Here is a 20971-nt window from a genome sequence, read left to right as displayed (position 1 = left end):
TTAGGGCTTATGTCCATAGTGGCTGAACTGGGGCTGAGATGGACCTTGAGTCTGATATTTTGGGGGCCAGCCTATTGCTTGAATGGGCCTGGTACCTGCATTGGGGGCAGACCTGGAGCTTATGTCTGCAGGGGTCAGTCTGGTAATAAGGTACACCTGGAATGTGAATTAATGGGGGTGGGCCTGTGATCTGCATCTCTGGGGCCTGCCTTGAAGCATGAGTTGACAGGGATTGTCCTGGAATCTGGGTTTGTACATCAGTATTTTATGTTACATATTTTCTCAAACTTACTTGCTTAAAATAACATTTGTTCAATAGTTTCTGTAGACCGGGATACCAGATTTGACTTAGTTGGTTTCTCTGGCTCTGAGTCTCTCACAGTCTGCATTCTTCTCAATTGAGTTTTGTCTGGAGTAAGTCTGCTTCCTGGCTCATCATGTTGTTGTCAGGATTCAGTCCCTTGTAGGTTATTGTCCTTGAGGCATCAATTTGTCATGACCTGTTGGTCAGAGGCCTTTTGTTTCTTTGACATTCACAGAGCATCTCAAAACATGCCAGCTTGCTTTGTTAGAGCAAGCAAATGAGAAGAGGAGCAGCAAAAGAGAAAATGCTAGCAAGTAGAAGACAGTTTTTTTGTAACCCAATCATGGAAGTGACATCCCATCACTTTGGCTATATTCTCTTTATTAGAAGTAAGTCCCTAAGGCCAGTATATACTCAAGGAGATGGGATTACACAAGTGCATGAATACCAGAAAGCAGGGATTATTGGGACCCATGTTAGAAGCTGAAAAACAGAATATATTAGTTAAAAATAGAACTACTATATTATCCAGCAATCTCACTTCTGGGTATATTTCAAAAGGAAATGAAATCAGTATCTTGAAGAAATATTGGCATACCTATGTTTATTGCAACATTATTCATAATAGCCAAGATACAGAGATAATATAAATGTCTATCAACCAATGAATGTGATAAAGAAACTGACACACCACAATTTCACTATTTGTTCACTGGTTGATAGACATTTAGGTTATTATATATATATGCATATATATATAAATATATATACATATACACACATGCACAATAGAATATTATTCAACTTTAAAAAAGAGGAAAATCATGTCATTTGCAGCAATAAATGAAGGAACCTGGAAGACATTATACTAATTGAAGTAAACCAGATACAGAAATACAAATACTGCATTATCTCACTTATGTGGAATCTAAAAAAGTCTAATTAATAGAAACAAAGAGTGAAATAGTTGCTAGGGATGGGGATGGGAAAAATGGGGATATGTGGGTCAAAGGGTAAGTAGGTTCAGTTATGTAGGATGAATAAGTTCTTGAGAATCATTGGTAAAAATAATGGTAACTGCTGGGCTCGGTGGCTCAGCCTGTAATCCTGCGCCTTTGGGAGGCTGAGGTGAGTGGATTGCCTGAGCCCGCGGGTTCGAGACCTGCCTGGGCAGCGAGACCTCATCTCTACAATAAATAAAAAAATTAGCCGGGTGTGGTAGCGCATGCCTGTAATTCCGGCTACTTGAAAGGCTGAGGAGGAAGGATCGCCGGAGCCCAGCAGGTCGAGGCTGCGGTGACCGGGAGCGGCCACTGCACTCCAGTCTGGGCGACAGAGTGAGACTCCAACTCAAAAAACAACAACAACAAAAAAAACAGTAATGGTAACTACATAAAGTGATAGGTTTATCTATTTAGCTTGACTGTAATATTGATTTGGGATGACGCACAAGTTAGTAGTGTTTTTTCACTGTTTTAAACAGTCTTCATCAAAGCCCGATGGTCTTCCTGAAAGTAGAGAATCTCTCAGGGCAAAGTGGCCCTCTCTAAAATGACAAAGCCATTTTCTTGCCATGCTTTTGTCTATGACATTCTCCCCATGCATGGCACAAATGTTTCGAGTTGCCTCTGCTGCCTTTACTCCTCTGTTAAGCTCAAACCGGAGAATATGTTGGAAGTGTTTGTCTTTTTCCACTTGACACTCCTTCTTTTGCTCACAAATAGCACTAACTTTCTTTAAATATGCAAAATGGAAGGCATATTCACAAGCACAACGTTGTCACTCCAAATGACAAATGACTAACAATAAATGAACTCCCAGCACCAGTGTTGCCATGCCAAAAACAAATGCTGTGAACTTATGCATCAACCTAATGTATCAACACACAAAATTATGTTTTAATAAAACTGTTACTTAGAAAAAAAACTGAGGCAAAATCCTCCAAATACTGTAACTCTGTGTCATCACATGTATTAACTATGATGGTGAAGTTGCTGATGTCTAAATAATTTTGGATTTTGATTTCAGTATGTAGTTACTTGAACTGCTTTAATTTTGATATGATTTCAATAAGCACAACCTTCTTTCCTGAAATTTCCAATTCATTGAATCTAGTCAGAGAAATTCTTACTGCACTTTTAATGTCAGTCTGTTCATTAGATAGCAAGCTATTTGAAAGCAGGGTCTGTGGATACAGTATAACTTTTGACTTACCAAAAATGTAACTGCAGATAGCATACTATTGATCAGAAGCCTTGCCAATAACATACACTGTTGATTAACACATATTATATGTGTGTTGTATGTATTATATTATGTATTTTTACAATAAAATAAGCTAGAGGACAGAAAATGATATTAAGAAAATTTTAAGGAAGAGAAAATATATTTCCCATTCGTTAAGTGGAAGTGGATCATCGTAGAGGTCTTCGTTGTCTTCATGCTGAGTATGCTGAGGAGGAGTAGGAAGAGGAGGAGTTGGTCTTGCTGTCTCAGGGATGGCAGAGGCAGTAGAAAACCCCCTTGTAAGTGGATCCTTGCCGTTAAAACCCATGTCGTTCAAGGATCAACTCTGATTTTGCTCAACCTTTGTCGACTAATGAAGCTTATTGTTTATGTCTTTTTAAATAACTTGATTGAGCTATAATTTGCTAAAAAACTAATGTGCTTCAAGTGTACAATCAGTGGTTGTGTTAGTAAATGTACTGAGTTGGCCAACCATCTCCATAATTCAGTTTAGAACATTTTAATCACCCCAATAAGGTCCTTTGTCAGGACCTTTTTTGACTCTTTGTCAAACACCGAACTGGAGACATAAGATTTCTCTCTTTTTTTTTTAACCAACAGAATTTGGTCTCTGTAGACTGTCAAAAATTGCCAATGCCAGCTATATTTCAAGTTGTCATGGCGGGGTATTGGGAAAAGTTTTTTTTTTTTGAGTTGGAGTCTCACTCTGTCGCCCAGACTGGAGTGCAGTGGCCGCTTCCCGCCACCGCAGCCTTGACCTGCTGGGCTCCGGCGATCCTTCCGCCTCAGCCTTCCAAGTAGCCAGAATTACAGGCATGCGCTACCACACCCAGCTGATTTTTGATTTATTGTAGAGATGAGGTCCCGCCTGCCCAGGCGGGTCTTGAACCCGCGGGCTCAGACAATCCACTCACCTCAGCCTCCCAAAGGCGTGGGATTACAGGCTGAGCCACCGAGCCCGGCAGGAAAAGTTTTTAATTAGCAATAATCATGCCTCAGAGAAAACTCATTGGCTATGATACTGCCACTGTGCACAGTTATAAGATTTCTTTTAATAGGGCTGTATTTATTGCTTGTCTTATATGAATATAAAGTATCTTTTTTTAAATTTATTTTTTATTTTAAGGATGTGGGGTACAATTTAAGGTTAGGTATGCAGATGTTCATTATGTAGATACCCTTGTTGATGAGGTGTGCCCCCCCCGGTAGTTTCCCACTACTACCTATCCCTTTCTTATAGTATTATAATTGTTCAAGGTCTGCTTATGAGTGAGAACATACGGTACTCTGTTCTTTGTTTCTGTGATAGGTCACTGAGTATGATAGACTCTGAATCCCTCCAAGTTGCTGCAAAGTCCATGTTTGTCCTTCTTTATGGCTGCATAATATTCCATTGTGTTTATGTGCCACTTTAAAAAAAATCCAGTCCAGTTTCAATGGGCAGCATGGTTAGTTTTATGTTTTTACTATTGTGATAGTGCTGCAGTAAACATGCGTGTGCAGGTATCTTTTTTGTAGAATGATTTGAGTTCCTCTGGATATATTCCCAATAGGGGAATTACTGGGTCATATAGAAGGTCAATTTCTAGTTCTTTCGGAAATCACCATACTGTTTTTCAAAAGTGTCTTCTATTTACTGTATTTTCTTGCACCAAACACATTGTCTGTCACATAATGTACATTTTATTTAGTAGGTTGTATAATGATATACATAAGAAATATTGGAATTTGTACCACTTTTAGTAAGGAAAATTTTATGTCAGAGAGAAAAATTATTTTATGTTTATTTTGGAGTCCCAATTGAACATTTTTCAGTTTGACTTTAGTTTTTGATCTTTTACAGCTTATTTTTAGCAGATCACAGTAGAAAAGATTGACAAGCTATTGTAAAACCCATTTAGATATTTACTTCACATAAACATTAATACCTTCTTAGGGAGGTCATGCTCATGGATAATACAAATAAAAGAAAATTAATTAGATAGGACAGCTTATCGTTCATTGGGTAATAAATGCTATTTTTGGCAAAATTGGTGTTTCCCTGCGAACTCACTAGAGGGCACTCCTTTCTAGTATGTTACTTTTAACTGATCTATTCAATTATTGTGTCATATTTCAAACAATTCAAGGCTGTTATTGGGATCCATGCATAGATTATTTGGAGACTAATGATTACTTTCTTTTGTAACTTTCAGTTAACTTTTTGGTCAACTGTTTTATAACAGTGTCATTAGAGAGTGTTCTATAAGCAAGCCAATCTTAAATGCTTTAAGCAGTAGTGTATCTGGAGTAAACTGTCCCCTCAATTTAGTCTCTTTTTGCTTGCTAGCTGTCTAATGGTACTGTTTCTCTGGATTCATATTCAGGTTTCAGATCGGGTGGAGCGGCGTCTTCAGGAGATAGAAAGAGAGATGCGCACAGAGAGAGAGCTGGTAGAAAAGCGTCAGGATCAGCTTGGTCTTATGTCCTTGCAGCTACAGGAGGTTTGTAAAAAACACTTTCTTGGGATGTAAATCTTGACTTTGAATACTTACTTATCCATGTTAAAATTGTTATAATTCCTTAGTTTTTGCATGTGACAGTATAATTCAACCCATATGAGAAGTATAGCATGTTGGTTACAGTTCAATGCATAGAATCAGACTTACCACGTTTCAAACTTGCTGTCTGTATGACCTTGAGCAAGTTTCTTAACTTCTCTACACACTAGTTTTCTTTGTGGAAAATGGAACTAATCATAGTATCTACCATGACTGGATGCAGTGGCTCATGGATTTAATCTTAGCATTTTGGGAAGTCAAGGTGAAAAGATTGCTTGAGACCAGGAATTCCAGACCAGCCTGGGGCAACATAGTGAGACTTGTCTCCACCAAAAAAAAAAAAAAAAAAAAAACGATACAAATAACTTAGAAAGAAAAGAAAAAGGAAAATAACTACTTCTGTAGACTGAGTAGTTAATTAAAAAAAAAACCTTCACCTTGTCAGATTAGTGCAAGGATAAATTAGTGAAGGCCAGGAAAATACTTAACATAGTGTTTGGTGTGTGTTCAAAAAAATGTTAACTGAAAGTATAATTATTCTAATTAACTTTTTCTGGGCATGAACTAAACCAGGAGACATCAAGCTATGGTGCACAGGTTGAATATGGCCCACTGTCTATCTTTTTAAATAAAGTTTTATTTGGGCTGTGCAGGGTGCCTCATGCCTGTAATCTTAGCTAACACCTTGGGAGATCAAAGCAAGAGGATGCCTCAAACCAGAAGTTCAAAACTGAGACCAGCCTGGACAATATGATGAGACCTACTCTCTACAATTAAAAAAAAAAATTAGCTGGGTGTGGTGAGGCATGCCTATATTCCCAGTTACTCAAGAAGCTATAGTGGAAGGATCACCTGAGCCTAGCATGTCAAGGCTGTAGTAGCTGTGATTGTGCCACCGAACTTCAGCTGTGGTGACAGAGTGACACTTCGACTCAAAATAAATGAATGAATGAATAAAGAAAGGAAGAAGTTTTATTTGAAAACAGCCACTCCTATTCATGTGGATGCTTCTGTGGCACAATGACAGAGATGAGTTGTTGTGAAAGAGACTGCATATCCCACAAGGTCTAAAGTATTGACAGTCTGGTCCTTTACAGCAAAAGTTTGACAACTCCTGAATTCGATTATCATCAAACCAGTTCCAAACAGAGAATTGTTACCCTTTAGGTACTGTTTTTACTTTGAAAATTTCAGATTAATGATAAAGTGGAAAATTAGAACAAAGAATTTCTGTATAACTTTTATCTAGATTCTCTCATTATTCATATTTTATCAGACTTGCTTACCCATATTTTCTGTGTATATCCACATACATGTAATTGTTTTCCAAAAAACTTTTGAGTAAGTTGCACCCATGATATAAATACTTTTATATCTAAGTAATTTGGTATGTAAGTTTTCTTTCATAGGCATAGTACAATGATCAAAATCAGGAAATTAATATCAATACAATACTATTATTTAATCTATAGGCTTTATTCAAATTTCTACTATAATAGTGTCCTTTTCTGGTCCAGGATAAAATATATGTTCACACATAGCATTTAGCTGTCGTGTGTCTTTAGTCTCCTTTAATCTGGAACAGTTTTTCAGTCATGAATGGTGACTATCAGGTATGAGCGATTTGTTTCACAGAGCAGCTTCATTTGGGGTTTGCTGTTGTTTCTTCTTGTCTAGATTTAGTTTATGGACTTTCAGCCAGAAACCTAGATAATTGGACTTACGTCCCTCCCATAATAGCACATCAGGAATTATGCACTATCAATTTTGTGTTACTGGTGAAAACTGAGCACTTACTTGATTATGGTATCATTTCTCCACTGTAAAGTTTCTGTTATTCCTTTTTAATTATTTATCTTATAGAGAGACTCTTTGAGACTTGAAAATACTCTGTTTTTATTATACTTTCACTCACTAATTTTAGCATTTGTTGTTGATTCTTGTCTGAAACAGTTATTATTATAAGTAGTGCCAAATGGTGATTTAAAAAAAATTCTATCATTCTTCTACATTTATAGAATCCTACTGTAAGGAAGAACTTTTTATTATAGATACTCATGGACTCTTATTACGTCTTATATTTTGTTACAATCATTTTAGAAAATTAATTTGTTGAAATTCTCTTTAAATGTTTCTTATACATTCAATTAAAAAAGTAGAAATAACAAGAAAGTCACAAGTTAAAAGCAAATGAAAATTTTTTATTTATGAAATGATTCTTTAAAAAGTTCTAAAAATACACTTATGTATGCTTGTAGACTATTAACCTTTATTAATTGACAGATTTCTAAAAAAAAAAAGTAGTAGAAGACACTGTTAACTGAAAATTAAGAACAAAAATTGCTACCCTGAAATTTAATATAAGCTGATAGAAAAATGCTTTGTTTTCTAAAATTCCATTTTCTTCCATTTCATGAAAAAAGCATACCCTTCTTAGTTGGTAATTACTTTTAAGAGGATACTTTGTTGAATAATTAGATACAGTATGTGGGTAGCCTTTTTTTTAACCTTGATTTTTATACATTTGTTCTCAAAGCAAATTGCATCTGGTGAGCATAAGAATAGTACTAAAGAGACAATTGTTCTTTTTTGCAAGAGAAAATTAGAGAAATTTTCCACACTTATTTTCTTCTCTCTTTGCAGAATGCACAAAATTACAAAGAAAGAGGGAGAGGAAGATTGCTTCCCACCCCTATTCTTGAGAAACCAGAGCCTGAGTATTTGCATTGTAATTGTCAATTTTACTAAAAGCTTGAGCCGTGATTTGGAATTCCATCTCTGACAATACAATAGAGGATCACTATTGATAAGAAACGTTTAATTTCATATTTTGTCACTTTAATATAAGCAGTGACCTATACGTTTTTAAAAGGTGGTTTTGGATTATAAATAGTGTAGTGGAAGCTGGCAAAGATTAATTTAGGCTAATGTATTTTCCTGCTCCCAAGTTAAATGGCTTAGACTGTTTGGAAAAGGTCATGTTTAAGGAGAGAAAACACTTTGCTTTCTTTTAGATTATTAAAAAATACTTATGGGAATTCCTATATGGTATGGTAATAGGAGCTGATGTATATTGTTTCTGTTTATGGTAAGAATTGGAATTCATAGGTGAGTAAGTGGGTCTGAACTTTTAGCCACAGTGCTCTTTTGCCTCCTTAAAATATATATTTCCATGTTAATGTAAGTTATGACATTTAAATGTTAAGATTTGGGAGTATTCATTAAAAATTCCAGGATGTCAGAGATTTCTAGGTATAATGTCAAATACAGGGAGACAATCTTTGGTTTTGACCGAAACCTGCTTTTTTTGGTGATCTAATGGATCCTTAGGTCTTCAGAGCTTTATCTATTTCCACTTAATGGAAAATACAGTGTTAATCATCGGGAATTGGTTGGGGGAAAGCCACTCTCCTTCTTCATTGTTTTAAAAAAATTGGTCACCTTTTCTGTTTCATTTCTTCTGATTTGAGCAAAAGGGCCATGCATGCTCTGGAATACACTTCCTTTCTAAGCCTCAACTACTCATGTACTATTGAAGTCACATGAATGCCAGATTTTCTTAACTTGGTAAGAACCTTCACTGGTCTTCAGATTTCATATACTGTATTTTAAACAACACTGTTTCGATATCTCAGTAAAGGTCTCTTTTTAAGGAGGGATAAGTCGTTTACATTCATTTTACAGTAATCTTCTTTTCATATATCATTTTAAATTTGAGTAGTTTTTCTAGTACTTTGAACTTTTACTAATTAAATTCAAATACTGTTAAGCCTATAACCATCACCCTTTCCTGCACAAACAATAAGGTGTTTAACATTAGGGCACATTGTCATATTACAAACTCCTTTTAATACGATGTAGGAGATTAACCTAACTAACTTTGATTGGTTAAAGTCAATGGAGTGGCATAGGCATGGTGAGTGCTAGTGTTGAGAAAGAGGTATTTAAACTGTAAGTACGGACCAAAAACTCTTTTTCAGGTCCAATATTTACCTAAAATCCTACATAAAATTTTTCTGACTCCTGGTTGTGTATCTTGGGAACTCTTGACTGGTTTTTTTACTAGCTGTTTCATGTAAATTGATTGTTATTTCTTAATCTTCAGTTGAATTATTTAAAATGAAAAACATGAGATAAATATGCATAGATATATGTGCTTTTCAGAGCATTTCATAGCATATTAAATTGCTAGTTGCCCGCCCATTCTCATCAAGAATGTTTCATGCTTACAATGACCGAGAGTGATGGGGAAGTCTGGAATAGGCAAGGGTGTGGAATCTTAATAGGAGAAGGTGGAGGTTAAGTGAGGAATTGTTTCATGTGTAAGGTGAGAACTCAGATCAGTGGATTTCAGCCTGTGTTCCAATGGAAAATCAGGTTATATGAGTGTCATCAATAAAGCAAGACCATAAGAAGAAAAATTAAAGCAATTGATACATTTTTTAAAAAAACATTTTTCTTCATCTTTTGGCATGTGTATCAGCTGTGAAAAACCTAATGAAGAAGTAGCTATTCATTCCTGCCCTAAGTGTGATTGTGGCTCCAGAGATGTGAAGTGATATGCATACTTCATACATTGGGTACTGCTTATTCGTATATTTAGTTGGGACTCATTAAGGAGGAAGCTTCCATGAAGCCAAGATGTTGTTCTAATGTTTTCTTAATAGCTTTAACATCTCCCTAGAGATGTCTATGATACTTTGAGTATCACAAAGAGAGGAGAACCTAGTCAGGCAAATATTAGAACCTGGCTTCATTAACCCCTTTTTCTGTGCTTCCTTTTGAGATGTCCCTCCTTGGTTTGGAGACATGGAGACATTTCTAAGGCTGGTAGATTTTGAACTCACCTTTGCTTACCTTTCCAAGGCTCAGGTGCAAAGCTTTTGTTTGGCCATTCACTTTACCCTCCTCCTCTTGTTTCATAGTGAATGCCCTCTTTCTTGTAGTTATCCCCTGCAGTTTTGCATATATTGATTTCATGTGTAATAAGTTTCCCTTCCTTGTGACATTATTAGATGCCTTTTATATAAATGCCTATTAAATCATCTTCACATTGATCATCCCAATAGCCTCCCAACACTTTGGGAAAGACAGAATTTACAAGTAAGTGAGAGTTTAAAAATAAAACACAATCTTATAGAAAGCAAGAGGATGCTCACAGGATGCACCATATTTTTCCTGATTCTCAGGACATGAGCTCTAGAATTCAGTCCTTTGTCAGGACTGCATAACCCCCATTGGGTATAATAGGCAAAAAGAAACATGAGCAAGTGACAGAGTCCTGAGACTACCAAGAAATTGAGGGCATTGAGTATTATAACAGGACAACCATACATGTACTACTTTGTTAGAAAATATGTATAGCAAGGGAAAATTCAACCATACATGCTCCAGTGTTTGTTCTTTGTGTTAATTCTATGAATGGAATGTTTTCTTTGTTTGTATCTCTGATTATTTATAGTATATAAAGGTGCAACTGGTTTTATAAGAGGCTTTTATATGCAGTAATCTCACTCAATGCTCTTTACTGATATATTATCTACTGTGCAGATAATCATATCATTTGAAATTAAAGGCAATTTAGACTCTTTTTTTTTTTTTTTACTGTTTATTTTAGTCTTATTGCACTAGCTAAAACCTGCAGTGAATAGAAGCAAAGATAGCAAGAACTCTTGCCTTATTTCAGTACTTGCATTCTTCTGAAGTGTTAACCTTGTTGTATGCTGTTTGTTCCTGGCGTTGAGTGCTACCCTTTGTCACAATAAGAACATTGCCTTCTATTCCTAGGTTTCCAAGAAAGGTTTTGTTTGTTGTTGTTTATTTATTTTAAAAATCATAAGATGGTTGTGAAATGTCTTGCTCTTGCTGCTATACTTATCTTTTGATACTTAAATGTGTTGATTTAAATAAGATTGACTCTATCGGTAAGATGTTGAGCCTTCCTTGCATTCCTGAGAACTTTATTTTCTCATAATGTATTTTTTATACTTTGCTAAATTAATTTGTTAGTCTTAAAAAAGTATTTATGTATTTATTTTTATGATTAAGATCAATTTTCCTTGCACTGCTGTTTTTGGTTTTGGAAGCACAGTTACATTCATCTCATAAAATGGGTTAGATTCCTTCTTTTTCTATTTCCTGTTTTAGAGAGGGATTGTTTATTTCTTAGATGTTTGTTGAAACTCATACATAAAACAATTTTGTGCCTGTTACCTTTTTGGCACCTCAGATCTTCACTTTCCTTAATGTTTAGTAGTTTGTACAGCTTTTTTATTTATTAAATAAGCAGTTTGGTAATTCATAATTTTATAAGTCATCTGTTTTGTTTTGAAATTTATTTTAAAAAGAAGTCGTAGTCCTTTAATATTATTTGGTGACTTTTGTTGAAAATATTATTTTATTAGTTTTCTTTTTGACCAGCTTTGTTTATTGTTTCATCAACTTCTCTTAACTCTATTACCTTTTTTCTCCCTCTTTTTTAGGATTATTCTGTTTTATTTTTCAGACTTGCAAATTAAATAATTAATTTATTTTTCTGTTTTTCAAAATTAATAATGTAAACTTCACCAAATTACCATATATTTTGTTATACTATTCTTTTATGGTAGTTTCTTTCAAAGTAATTTATAACTTTTATAATTTGTTATGATTTCTTCTATAAGTCAAGACTTATTTAGGAGTATCTTTTAGAATTTTCACATGTCTGTATACTTCTTTTTAAATTCTTTTTATTATTTGTTCTTAATTGAATTCCTTCATGTATCTGTTGGCTATTTGTTGAAACTTTTAGTTTGACCTGAATCAAATGTGTTTTACTGTTTTTTGGATGTAGAATATTCCATGCATATGTGTGACAAACATGCATTCATACACATATATAAGTTTAATATGTCAAGCTTGTAAATTTTGTATTTACAAAATTTTGTATCTGTTTTTTTGTATTCTTACTAAATGTAAGTCTAATGCCTCTCATTATGAAAAAGGTAGTTTCTTCTTGTGATTTGTCAGTTTTTCCTTATCTGTATTGTGTGTGGTGTCTTATCTATAACTTACTTTTTGGTCAGTTATTTAAAATTTATTATATGTATGTCTCTTGATACTAACATTCTTAGGGTTACTGTTTTTATATCATATTATTTTTTCTCTTTATTTTATTCTTTCCTCTGCTATTTTTCTATGTTTCTTGTAAGCAGCTTATAGCTAGACTTAAAAAAATCCCTCATTTTATAAATTAATGGCTGGATTAGTCATTTTCTACTTATTGTGATTATCAATACATTTGGAAGTTTTTTTTTCCCATCCTATTTTGTTTTTTTAATCTCTTTGTTTTTCTCATCCTCTTATTTTCTATATAAGTAAAATGTGTTATATATTTATTTATATACTTTCTCCTGTCTTTGAAACTATAGATTATATTTCCATTCTTTGAGTGGCTATTCTAACATTTTAAACAAACAGCACTTATTATTCTAAGAAATCTGTGTTCTAGCCACATTGGTTTCTTTTCAGTGTCTAATTGGAACATGTTTCTTCTGACTCAGTATAACTTACCCTTTCGTATTCTTCAGACTTAATTGTCACCTGTTCAGAGAGAACTTTGCTGTCCCTTCTCTCTTTCTAAAATCACCCCTCCATTGCTCACTATCATATCATATTACTTTTAAGAATAGCACTAAACACAAGCTATAACTATTATTTTTTTACTTTTATAACTATTATATGAGTTCCCCCTAAGAGTTTATCCTGTTTAATCCTATTTCTGGGACATGTAGTACAGTGTTTATCACACAGTAAGCTATTACTCACTGCGTGGGTGCTGAAGAAATGAAGATTGTTTTCAAATGTAAATGATTGCTTAGCTGCCTATAGCATTCTTCTTTTTAAAATACATTTTTTATTTTAAATATGTAGGGTATAATTCAGGCTTAGGTATACAAATGTTCATTATGCAGGTACCCTTGCTGATGAATTGTGTCCCCCTGCCCCTGCTACTGCTAATCCCTTTCTTATTGTATTGCAGTAGTTGTTCAGGGTCCGCTTATGAGTGAGAACATGTGATACTTGGTTCTTTGTTTCTGTGATAAATCACTCAGTAGTATAGCCTCTAAGTCCATCCAAGTTGCTGTGAAGTTCATAATTTTATCCTTCTTTATGGCTGTGTAATATTTCATTATGTATATATATTTTTTTATCCAGTCCTCTTTTGATGGGCAGCATGGTTGGCTCCATGTTTTTGCTATTGTAAATAATGCTGCAATAAGCATGCGTGGGCAGGTATCTTTTTAATAAAGTGATTTGAGTTTCTCTAGTTATATTCCCAGTGGGGGGATTTTGGAGTCATATGGGAGGTCGAGTTTTAGATCTTTTAGGAATCTCCACACTGCTTTCTACAGAGGTTATACTAGTTTACACTTCCACCAACAGTGTAGAAGTGTTCTCTTTTCACCATATCCTCTCCAGCACTTGCAGTTTTTTGAGTTATTGATGATGTCCATCCTGACTGGAGTTAGGTGGTATCTTAGTGTGGTTTCAATTTGCATTTCTTTGAAGACTAGTGAGGATGATTATTTTTTCATGTATCTGTTGGCTGCTCGTATGTCTTCTTTTAAGAAGTGTGTATTCATATCTTTTGCCCACTTTGTAATGGGGCTGTTTGTTTTTTTCTTTTTGGCACATTTGAGTTCCTTATAGATCCTAGATGTTAGGCCTTTGCCAGATATACAGCTGGCAAATATTTTTTCCCAGTCTGTGGGCTGTCTTCCCACTCTCTCAGTGGTTTCTCTGGCTTTGCAGAAGCTTATCAGTTTGATGAGATCCCACTTGTCGACCTTATCTCTTATGGCATGAGCACTTGGGGTTTTGGTCAGGAATTGGTTGCCAGTTCCAACTTCCCTAAGGGTGTCTCGTGCGTTTTCTAAGGTTCTCCTAGTTTGAAATTTTATGTTTAGGTCTTTGATCCATTTAGAGTTGATTTTTGTGTATGGTGATAGGTAGAGCTCTTGTTTTAATCTTCTGCATGTGGTCAGCCAGTTTTCCCATCACCATTTGCTGGTTCTCCTTTCCCCAGTGGTTGATGGTGGAACCTTTGTCGAAGATGAGTTGGTTGAGAAATTGAGGTTTTGCTTCTGGATCCCCTATCCTTTTCCATTGATCTATATGACTGTTCTTGTACCAAATACAAGGCTGTTTTGATTATTGTAGCTTTGTAATAAAGCTTAAAGTCTGGAAGTGTGATGCCTCCTGCTTTGTTTTTTTTTTTTTTTGCTGAGGATTGTTTTGGCTATTTGTGGTCCTTTATGTTTCCATATGAATTCCTGTATCGTCATTTCCAGGTCTGAGAAGAATGCTGCTGGTAATTTAATGGATATTGCATTAAATCTGTAGATTGCCTTGAGGAGGATGGACATCTTAACAATGTCAATTCTTCCAGTCCATGAGCATGGAATATTTTTTTCATTCATGTCATCTTTGATTTCTTTGACCATGTTGTAGTTTTTGTTGTAAAGTTCTTTGACTTCTCTGGTTAGGAAGATGCCAAGGTATTTTATTTTTTTGTGGCTATCGTGAATGGGATTGTGATTTTTATTTGGGGTTCTGTTTGTTTATTGTTGGTGTATAGGAATGTGACTGATTTTTGCACATTTATTTTATACCCTGAGACTTTGCCAAAGTTCTTTATCAGTGCAAGGAGGTTTTTGACAGATTCTCTTGGGTTTTCAAGGTATAGAATCATGTCGTCTGCAAAGAGAGATAACTTAACTTTCTCTTTTCCTATTTGGATACCCCTGATTTCCTTCTCTTGTCTGATTGCTTTAGCTAGGACTTCCAATACTGTGTTGAAGAGGAGGGGTGAGAGTGTCTTATTTTGATTTTCAGGGGAAATGGTTTCAATTTCTGTTTAGCAGTATGTTAACTGTGGGTTTCTCGTAGATGGCTATTTTGATGTATGTTTCATTTATGCCTAGATGTTTGAGGGTTTTTATCAAGAAGGGGTGCTGGATTTTATCAAAAGTTTTTTCTGCATCTAATGATATAAACATGTGGTTTTTTTTCTTTACATTTGTTGTATTTAATTACATTTATGGTCTTGTGGATGTTGAACCAGCCCTGCATCCCTGGGATGAAGCCTACTTGGTCATGGTGGATAATTTTTGAGATGTGCTGTTGGTTCCTGGTTGCTAGAATCTTGTTGAGAATTTTATCAGCTGTGCTCTGAAAGGATATTTGCCTGTAGTTCTCTTTCTTTGTTGGAACTTTACTCGGTTTGAGTATCAATGAGATGTTAGTGTCATAAAATGTTTTGGAAAGCTTTTCATCTTTGTTGATTGCCTGGAATAGTTTCAATAGGATTGGTATGAGCTCATCCTTGTATGTTTTGTAGATTTCTGTTGGAAAGTCATCTGGTCCAGGGCTTTTTTGGTAGGTAGTTTTCTTATGACATAGTCAATTTCTTGGGTTGTTATTGGTCTATTTAGGGTCTCGATTTCTTCTTGTTTCAACTTGGGGAGGTTGTGTGAGGTAAGAAAGTCCTCCATTTCATTTAGGTTTGCGAGTTTGTTTCCATACAGGTGTACATAGTATAGTAATGTCTGATAATCTTTTGTATTTCTTTGGGGTCAGTTGTGACTTCATCTTTTGCATTTCTGATTGTGTTTGTTTGGGCTTTTTCTCTCTTTTCCTTGGTCAGTCTAGCTGGAAGTCCATCATATAACATTCTTGATTAAAAAAAAAAAACTTCACTCAAAGGTTCTTATACATTGTGATATTTTACTGCTTTTGTTCTTGCATAGAAAAAAAGTGAAGGTTAACAACTTTTAACTTTGATGTTTAATTATGCTGCAGTTTAAGTGATTGAATCAAAATCCCACAAACATTCTTCAGGAATTCAATTATAACTTAATTAAACAAAATTCAACTTTATAAAAAGAACATTTTCATATAGTAGGTTGCCAGTTTTCAAATTATATTTGAAACTTAATAAAAACAGTTGGATTTCTAAGATCTTAGTGTCTAACAAACAATGTTAGAAATAGAAATTTAGAATGGAGCTGTCCAGATATATGAATTTTTTTTTGAACTTAGTTTAATTAGAAACAGTTTGGCTATTTTAATATGTAACAAACATAGCTAAATGTTAGTGTTCCATCACAGCAAATTACCAAATTACTTGTGACCCAGTTGCTAACTTTACTTAAATCTAATTAACATTTTTAATAAGAAAGAGTGGTAAAATTACCTCTTGTAATCTTTTTTTAATATCAGAAATTAGAATACAATCTGACTATATATATATGTGAATTCAAAGTGTAAGACCTCTTTTAAATATTAACTTTGGATTTCTGAAAGAATATTAACTGTGCAATGTCAATAAACAAACTATGGAACTTTTCCTTTATAGGTCAACAGCAGAAGCTGATTGACTTTTTTTTATTTTCTGAGTTGGAGTCTCAAATAATGGACAGAAAAGACCTTTGGAGAGACTGTACAGCTACAGTTTTTTCCTTTATGTTTTTTTCTATGTGTGTGTGTGTTTACTGTTTGTAAGAGTAAGATCTTTTAATTTGGATTTTTTCACATAATTTGCATTCAGTGTTTCAAATATAGTTGATAAAAGTCATAGAAATGCTTAATAGGGAATTACTACATGTTTTGACCACTAGTCGTCAGTATTGAACCATCATTTGTGACCTAGTAGGACCTGTTTATTAAAGTTGCTAAAGCTTGTGGAAAAATGATTCTTTATAAAATATATACCCTCTGTTTTTAGGGCTTCTGGAAAGTGTACTTGGCACAAATATTGCAACTGAAAAAAAACCTAATTATTTAGTTATCTACTATTTGAAAATTTAAATTTAATGCTGTATTGCTCTCCACTCAGAAAAATATGACATTTTGAGTATTATATATTAAGACACCTCAGAAAAATATGACATATTGAGTATTATATATTAAGACACCTGTATTTAACACTAAAACTACCATTTCTGTGTCTTTGTTATATAGTTTCTTTTATGTTTCCTGTTCAGGATTATAGTTCCTCTCTCCCTTCCTTTCCTCTCTCCCTCCCTCCCTGGAAGAAACTTTTTATATATCGTAAAGTAGAGACTATAATTTGATGTGAGAGTTTATTTCACTGGAATCATATATTCCCATGCCCCTCTGCACTTTTTATGTTTCTTAGCTGTTCCAAAGATACCTTCTCTAAATCTTTTTATTATATAGACTCAAATCTCTTTCTTAAAATTACCATTTTCTTCTCTTTAATAATCAATGAGTTTTGCACCGTGTTGTCTGCCCACCTCAATTTAATCATTTTCTATTAGTCTTCTAATGTTTGAGTAGCCAAAAGATTACTCTTTCCCTCTGCCTAATCTTTCCTTTTTTTTTCCTTGTTAGAAAAGCATTTTTTCATAAGTTATTGCATTTCTTGTTCAGTTATATTTCTATTAAGTACCTCAAGTTTTAAAAAATTAAATAGTGAGGCTGTGGTTTTATTTGCAACTTAAGAAATGAGAAACTGCTTAATGTTTTTCTAATATATCTTTGTCCATACCATGGCAAAGTATTAGAACAGTATTTAGAACTATAACTTTGTTATCTAGTCATTTGATGGACCTTGTATAGATATGAGAAAAAAGTTAAACAGCTTCATGTTTATTATCTGAGCATGAGATTCTGAAACCTTGCTAGCCTGTGTCAGTCTTGGATGAGAATCTAGGTATAGGGATCCTATGATTCAAAATCACAAAGCCTGGGCACACTTGGGTCTCAGGAGCTCCGTTTCCTGTTCTTTCTCCTCCTGACCTTTAACTTGTTTAGAAGGTGCTAAATTTTTTTTGTGTATGGCTTATCCATATAAGTAGCTCATATATTTCTTTTTAAAAAGATGGGTAGTCATCTTGAGAGCAAAATGATTTTATTTTATATTTTAATTTTTTTTCTTTTTTCTTTTAAAGATGTGGGGTACAATTCAGGGTTAAGTATACAAATGTTCATTATGAAGGTACCGGTACCCTTGCTGATGAGGTGCACCCTCCTCCTCCAGCAGATTCCCACTACTGCCAAGCCTGGCCCCCCATTTTAATTTTTTTAATCATTGTTTTTAGTTTTATATTTTAAAACCTTTATGTGGGTCCTTCATGTCCTTGCCTTCACTTTTTCTCCTGTTCTTCACATTGTACCCATCATTACTTTTTGTCAGCTCTTTAGAAAAATATTTTTGAATGGGTAACTATTCATCTCCTCTTTCACTACTCCGCTCCTTTTCTACTAGGGCTAATGCAGTAGCCTTGTTGCTTTCATTCTTACCTCTTCCAGTCTTTTCCTACAGGATCAGATGTCACATCTTTATTCAACACCCTTGAGTGGTTTCTTTATTGTGACAGAATTAAATCTAAAGTCCTTGGAGATCAGTCCTCTGATCTGGCCCCTGATCCTCTTACCCTAATTTTCTATTTTCTTGTTATCTCTGGGCCAACCACCCTGGCCTTCCCACTTGTCTGTGCACATCCTAGGCACCTGTTGCTCCTGGACATTTGTACTTTCTGTTCCCAGAGCCAGGCATTTCCATCTCTGAAATGATTGCATGGTTTGTGCCCTCATGTCATCTTGACCTCTACTTCAGAAAGCCCTTTTTAATGTCCTAGATGAAATGTCTCTTCTCTACTTTTGCACCCCTCACACTGATGTATTTTTTTTCTTCATAACACTTTTCATTATCTGCCATCTGTCTGTCCCCTGACCTGAATGCAGGCTTTGTGAAGCCAGGCGCTTTGTCCACTTTGCTCATTGTTGTGTCTTTGGCACCAAACAGTGCTTGCCATAAAGTAGGGGCAGATGTTTCCTGAAGGAGTGAATAATAAATGTTACATGTTGTATAGTAAGAATTTGTCCAGGAAATCATTCATTTGACCAATACTGTCATGGTCCTCTTATATGCCAGGTACCAGACCAGGGAGTAGGTATTTAAAGTTACCAAAAATGCTGTTTTGCCTTTTAGGAGCTCCTAGTTTAGTGAAGGAAACAGAGACATTAGTCATCACTGTAATTCAGTTAGGACATTATTCCAGATTTGCCTAAGCTCCAAAGTAGCTAGAGGAGAAATAATTACCCTTCCTGGCCCCTTGGGGAGTGCTTGGGTTGAAGAGGTGGGGATTTTGCTGAGACTGCATTTTCACAGCATTTCAGGAAATTCTTTTATGAGTGTGATTCTGCCCCATCACTTATTGTTCCATGTTAAGCACTACACCAATCAATGGCTGAAACACATATTTAAGTTCTGATTTACTGTAGTTTTGATTCACACCATTGTCCTTTGCCTTATCATTTTGTGCCATGCTACTTATTTTCTTCTCTCTTTTATGTCTGTTGTCTGTTGGATTACTTTATTTATTTATTTTTTGCAATGACGAAGTAAGCACTGTTCTCTGTAAGGTTGTGAAAGAACCATTGATGTCAACATGCTGATAAGAAGAAAATGGATGGAAAAGAATGATTGTCTATTATGGGATTTATTTTTCAAAGGTATTTGAACACTATTTGGCACAGCTTGAAGCATGCATGTTCAAGATATATCATGCTCTTGAGATTTTGTCCTTAGACTTTTTCTTTGTTTTCTTCCTTGCCTTCCTACCCCCATATTTAACCTATTTTAGATGACAGTAAAACACTTTAAAAGTGTTGTTACATTGAAAAACGTTTTTTTTTCTCCCAAAACTTCTTATACAAGAGAAGTTGGAAGAGATCTCGGAGGATGTCTCTTTCAACCTTGTACTTGACACATGAATTTCCATCTACAGGGCACAGTTCTTGGATATTGTAGACACAGTTTACACAGGCATATAACTTTTCTAGTATTGGGAAATAGCTGGCCTGATTAAGGCATATTCCATTTTGATAATTTTAATAATTCATGGCCTAGTATTTAATGATGATAAAACAAAAGTTGAAGGTTTAGAAATGTATTCTAAAGTCACAGAAGTGGCATAGCAAATGTTTGCCTTTGGCTTCCTTAGAGGGTTCAGTTTTGTGAGATGATTTGTAGATGTAAGTTGTCCTGAAATTCTTATTATCTCATTTCTATATTTATGCCACGTCTTCTTAGACTTTTTACTTTACTTTATTAAGAAAATACTACCTAAGGCTATTAATTATTAAATGTTGGCAATACACTTTCTGTCCATTTCCACTGTGTTTCTTCAAAAATCTACCCTGTATATTAATTTATACTTTCTTATTATTCAAGTATTTTTGAAAACGTGTGTTTTTCAGGTTTTTTTTCCTGGGTTGGTCGATTTGCTTGTAGTTTCCTTGGTCCTCCCCCAAGTGGAGTTAGTTCCCATATGATTTGATGTCTGCCTCTCCATGATCATTATTCTGATTATATTTGTTCTCTTCATTATTGAAGAGTCATTACTTATTCTCTCTATAATGGGCTCTGACTCCTGCTATATTTCACCTATTCTTTAAGCATATGTGTAGGTGTTCTTATAAAGCACCTTAAATTCTGTTTGGAAATAGTGGAGCTTTACATTATAAATAAATATTCTTATTGCTACTGTGGATTGTGTTTAAATGTCGTGCATATTTTATGTCCACATCACATATTATTAGATTGCAAAGTATGTTTAATCACATTTATTTTGCTGTGTGTACTTATGTGTTCTTGCCAATATTGTCATTGTAAATTATAACAAATAAGGCTAGCATGAATCTGTGTGAGTCCCTTTGTGCAGCACCATATGCAAATAGACATTTAATGCTGTTAATGCTATGATGATGATGAAAAATGTCTGCTGCTCTTGTTGACTGAACAGCTGCCTGACAATAGACTGAGATTTTCTGTGTGCAAGACTTGTTTAATTTCTACGTTATGCTTTTC

The 20971-nt window shown here is 34.7% G+C and overlaps 1 protein-coding gene across 1 annotated transcript in view; it reads left to right on the top strand.

Annotated features, from left to right (window-relative positions):
- The window catches only part of CEP128 (centrosomal protein 128), a 148226-nt gene that overhangs the window by 61629 nt on the left and 65626 nt on the right, over nucleotides 1–20971 (top strand). Inside the window, exon 9 of the mRNA XM_008057192.2 lies at nucleotides 4918–5034. Within this exon, the coding sequence (XP_008055383.1) occupies nucleotides 4918–5034 (117 nt within the window). The remainder of the gene's footprint in view (nucleotides 1–4917; nucleotides 5035–20971) is intronic.

This window comes from Carlito syrichta, unplaced genomic scaffold (assembly GCF_000164805.1).
Source record: "Carlito syrichta isolate Samal-C Ts95f unplaced genomic scaffold, Tarsius_syrichta-2.0.1 Scaffold302860, whole genome shotgun sequence".
Lineage (NCBI taxonomy): Eukaryota > Metazoa > Chordata > Mammalia > Primates > Tarsiidae > Carlito > Carlito syrichta.
The sequence above is the reverse complement of the archived record's forward strand: the minus strand, read 5'-3'. Positions and strand labels throughout refer to the sequence as shown.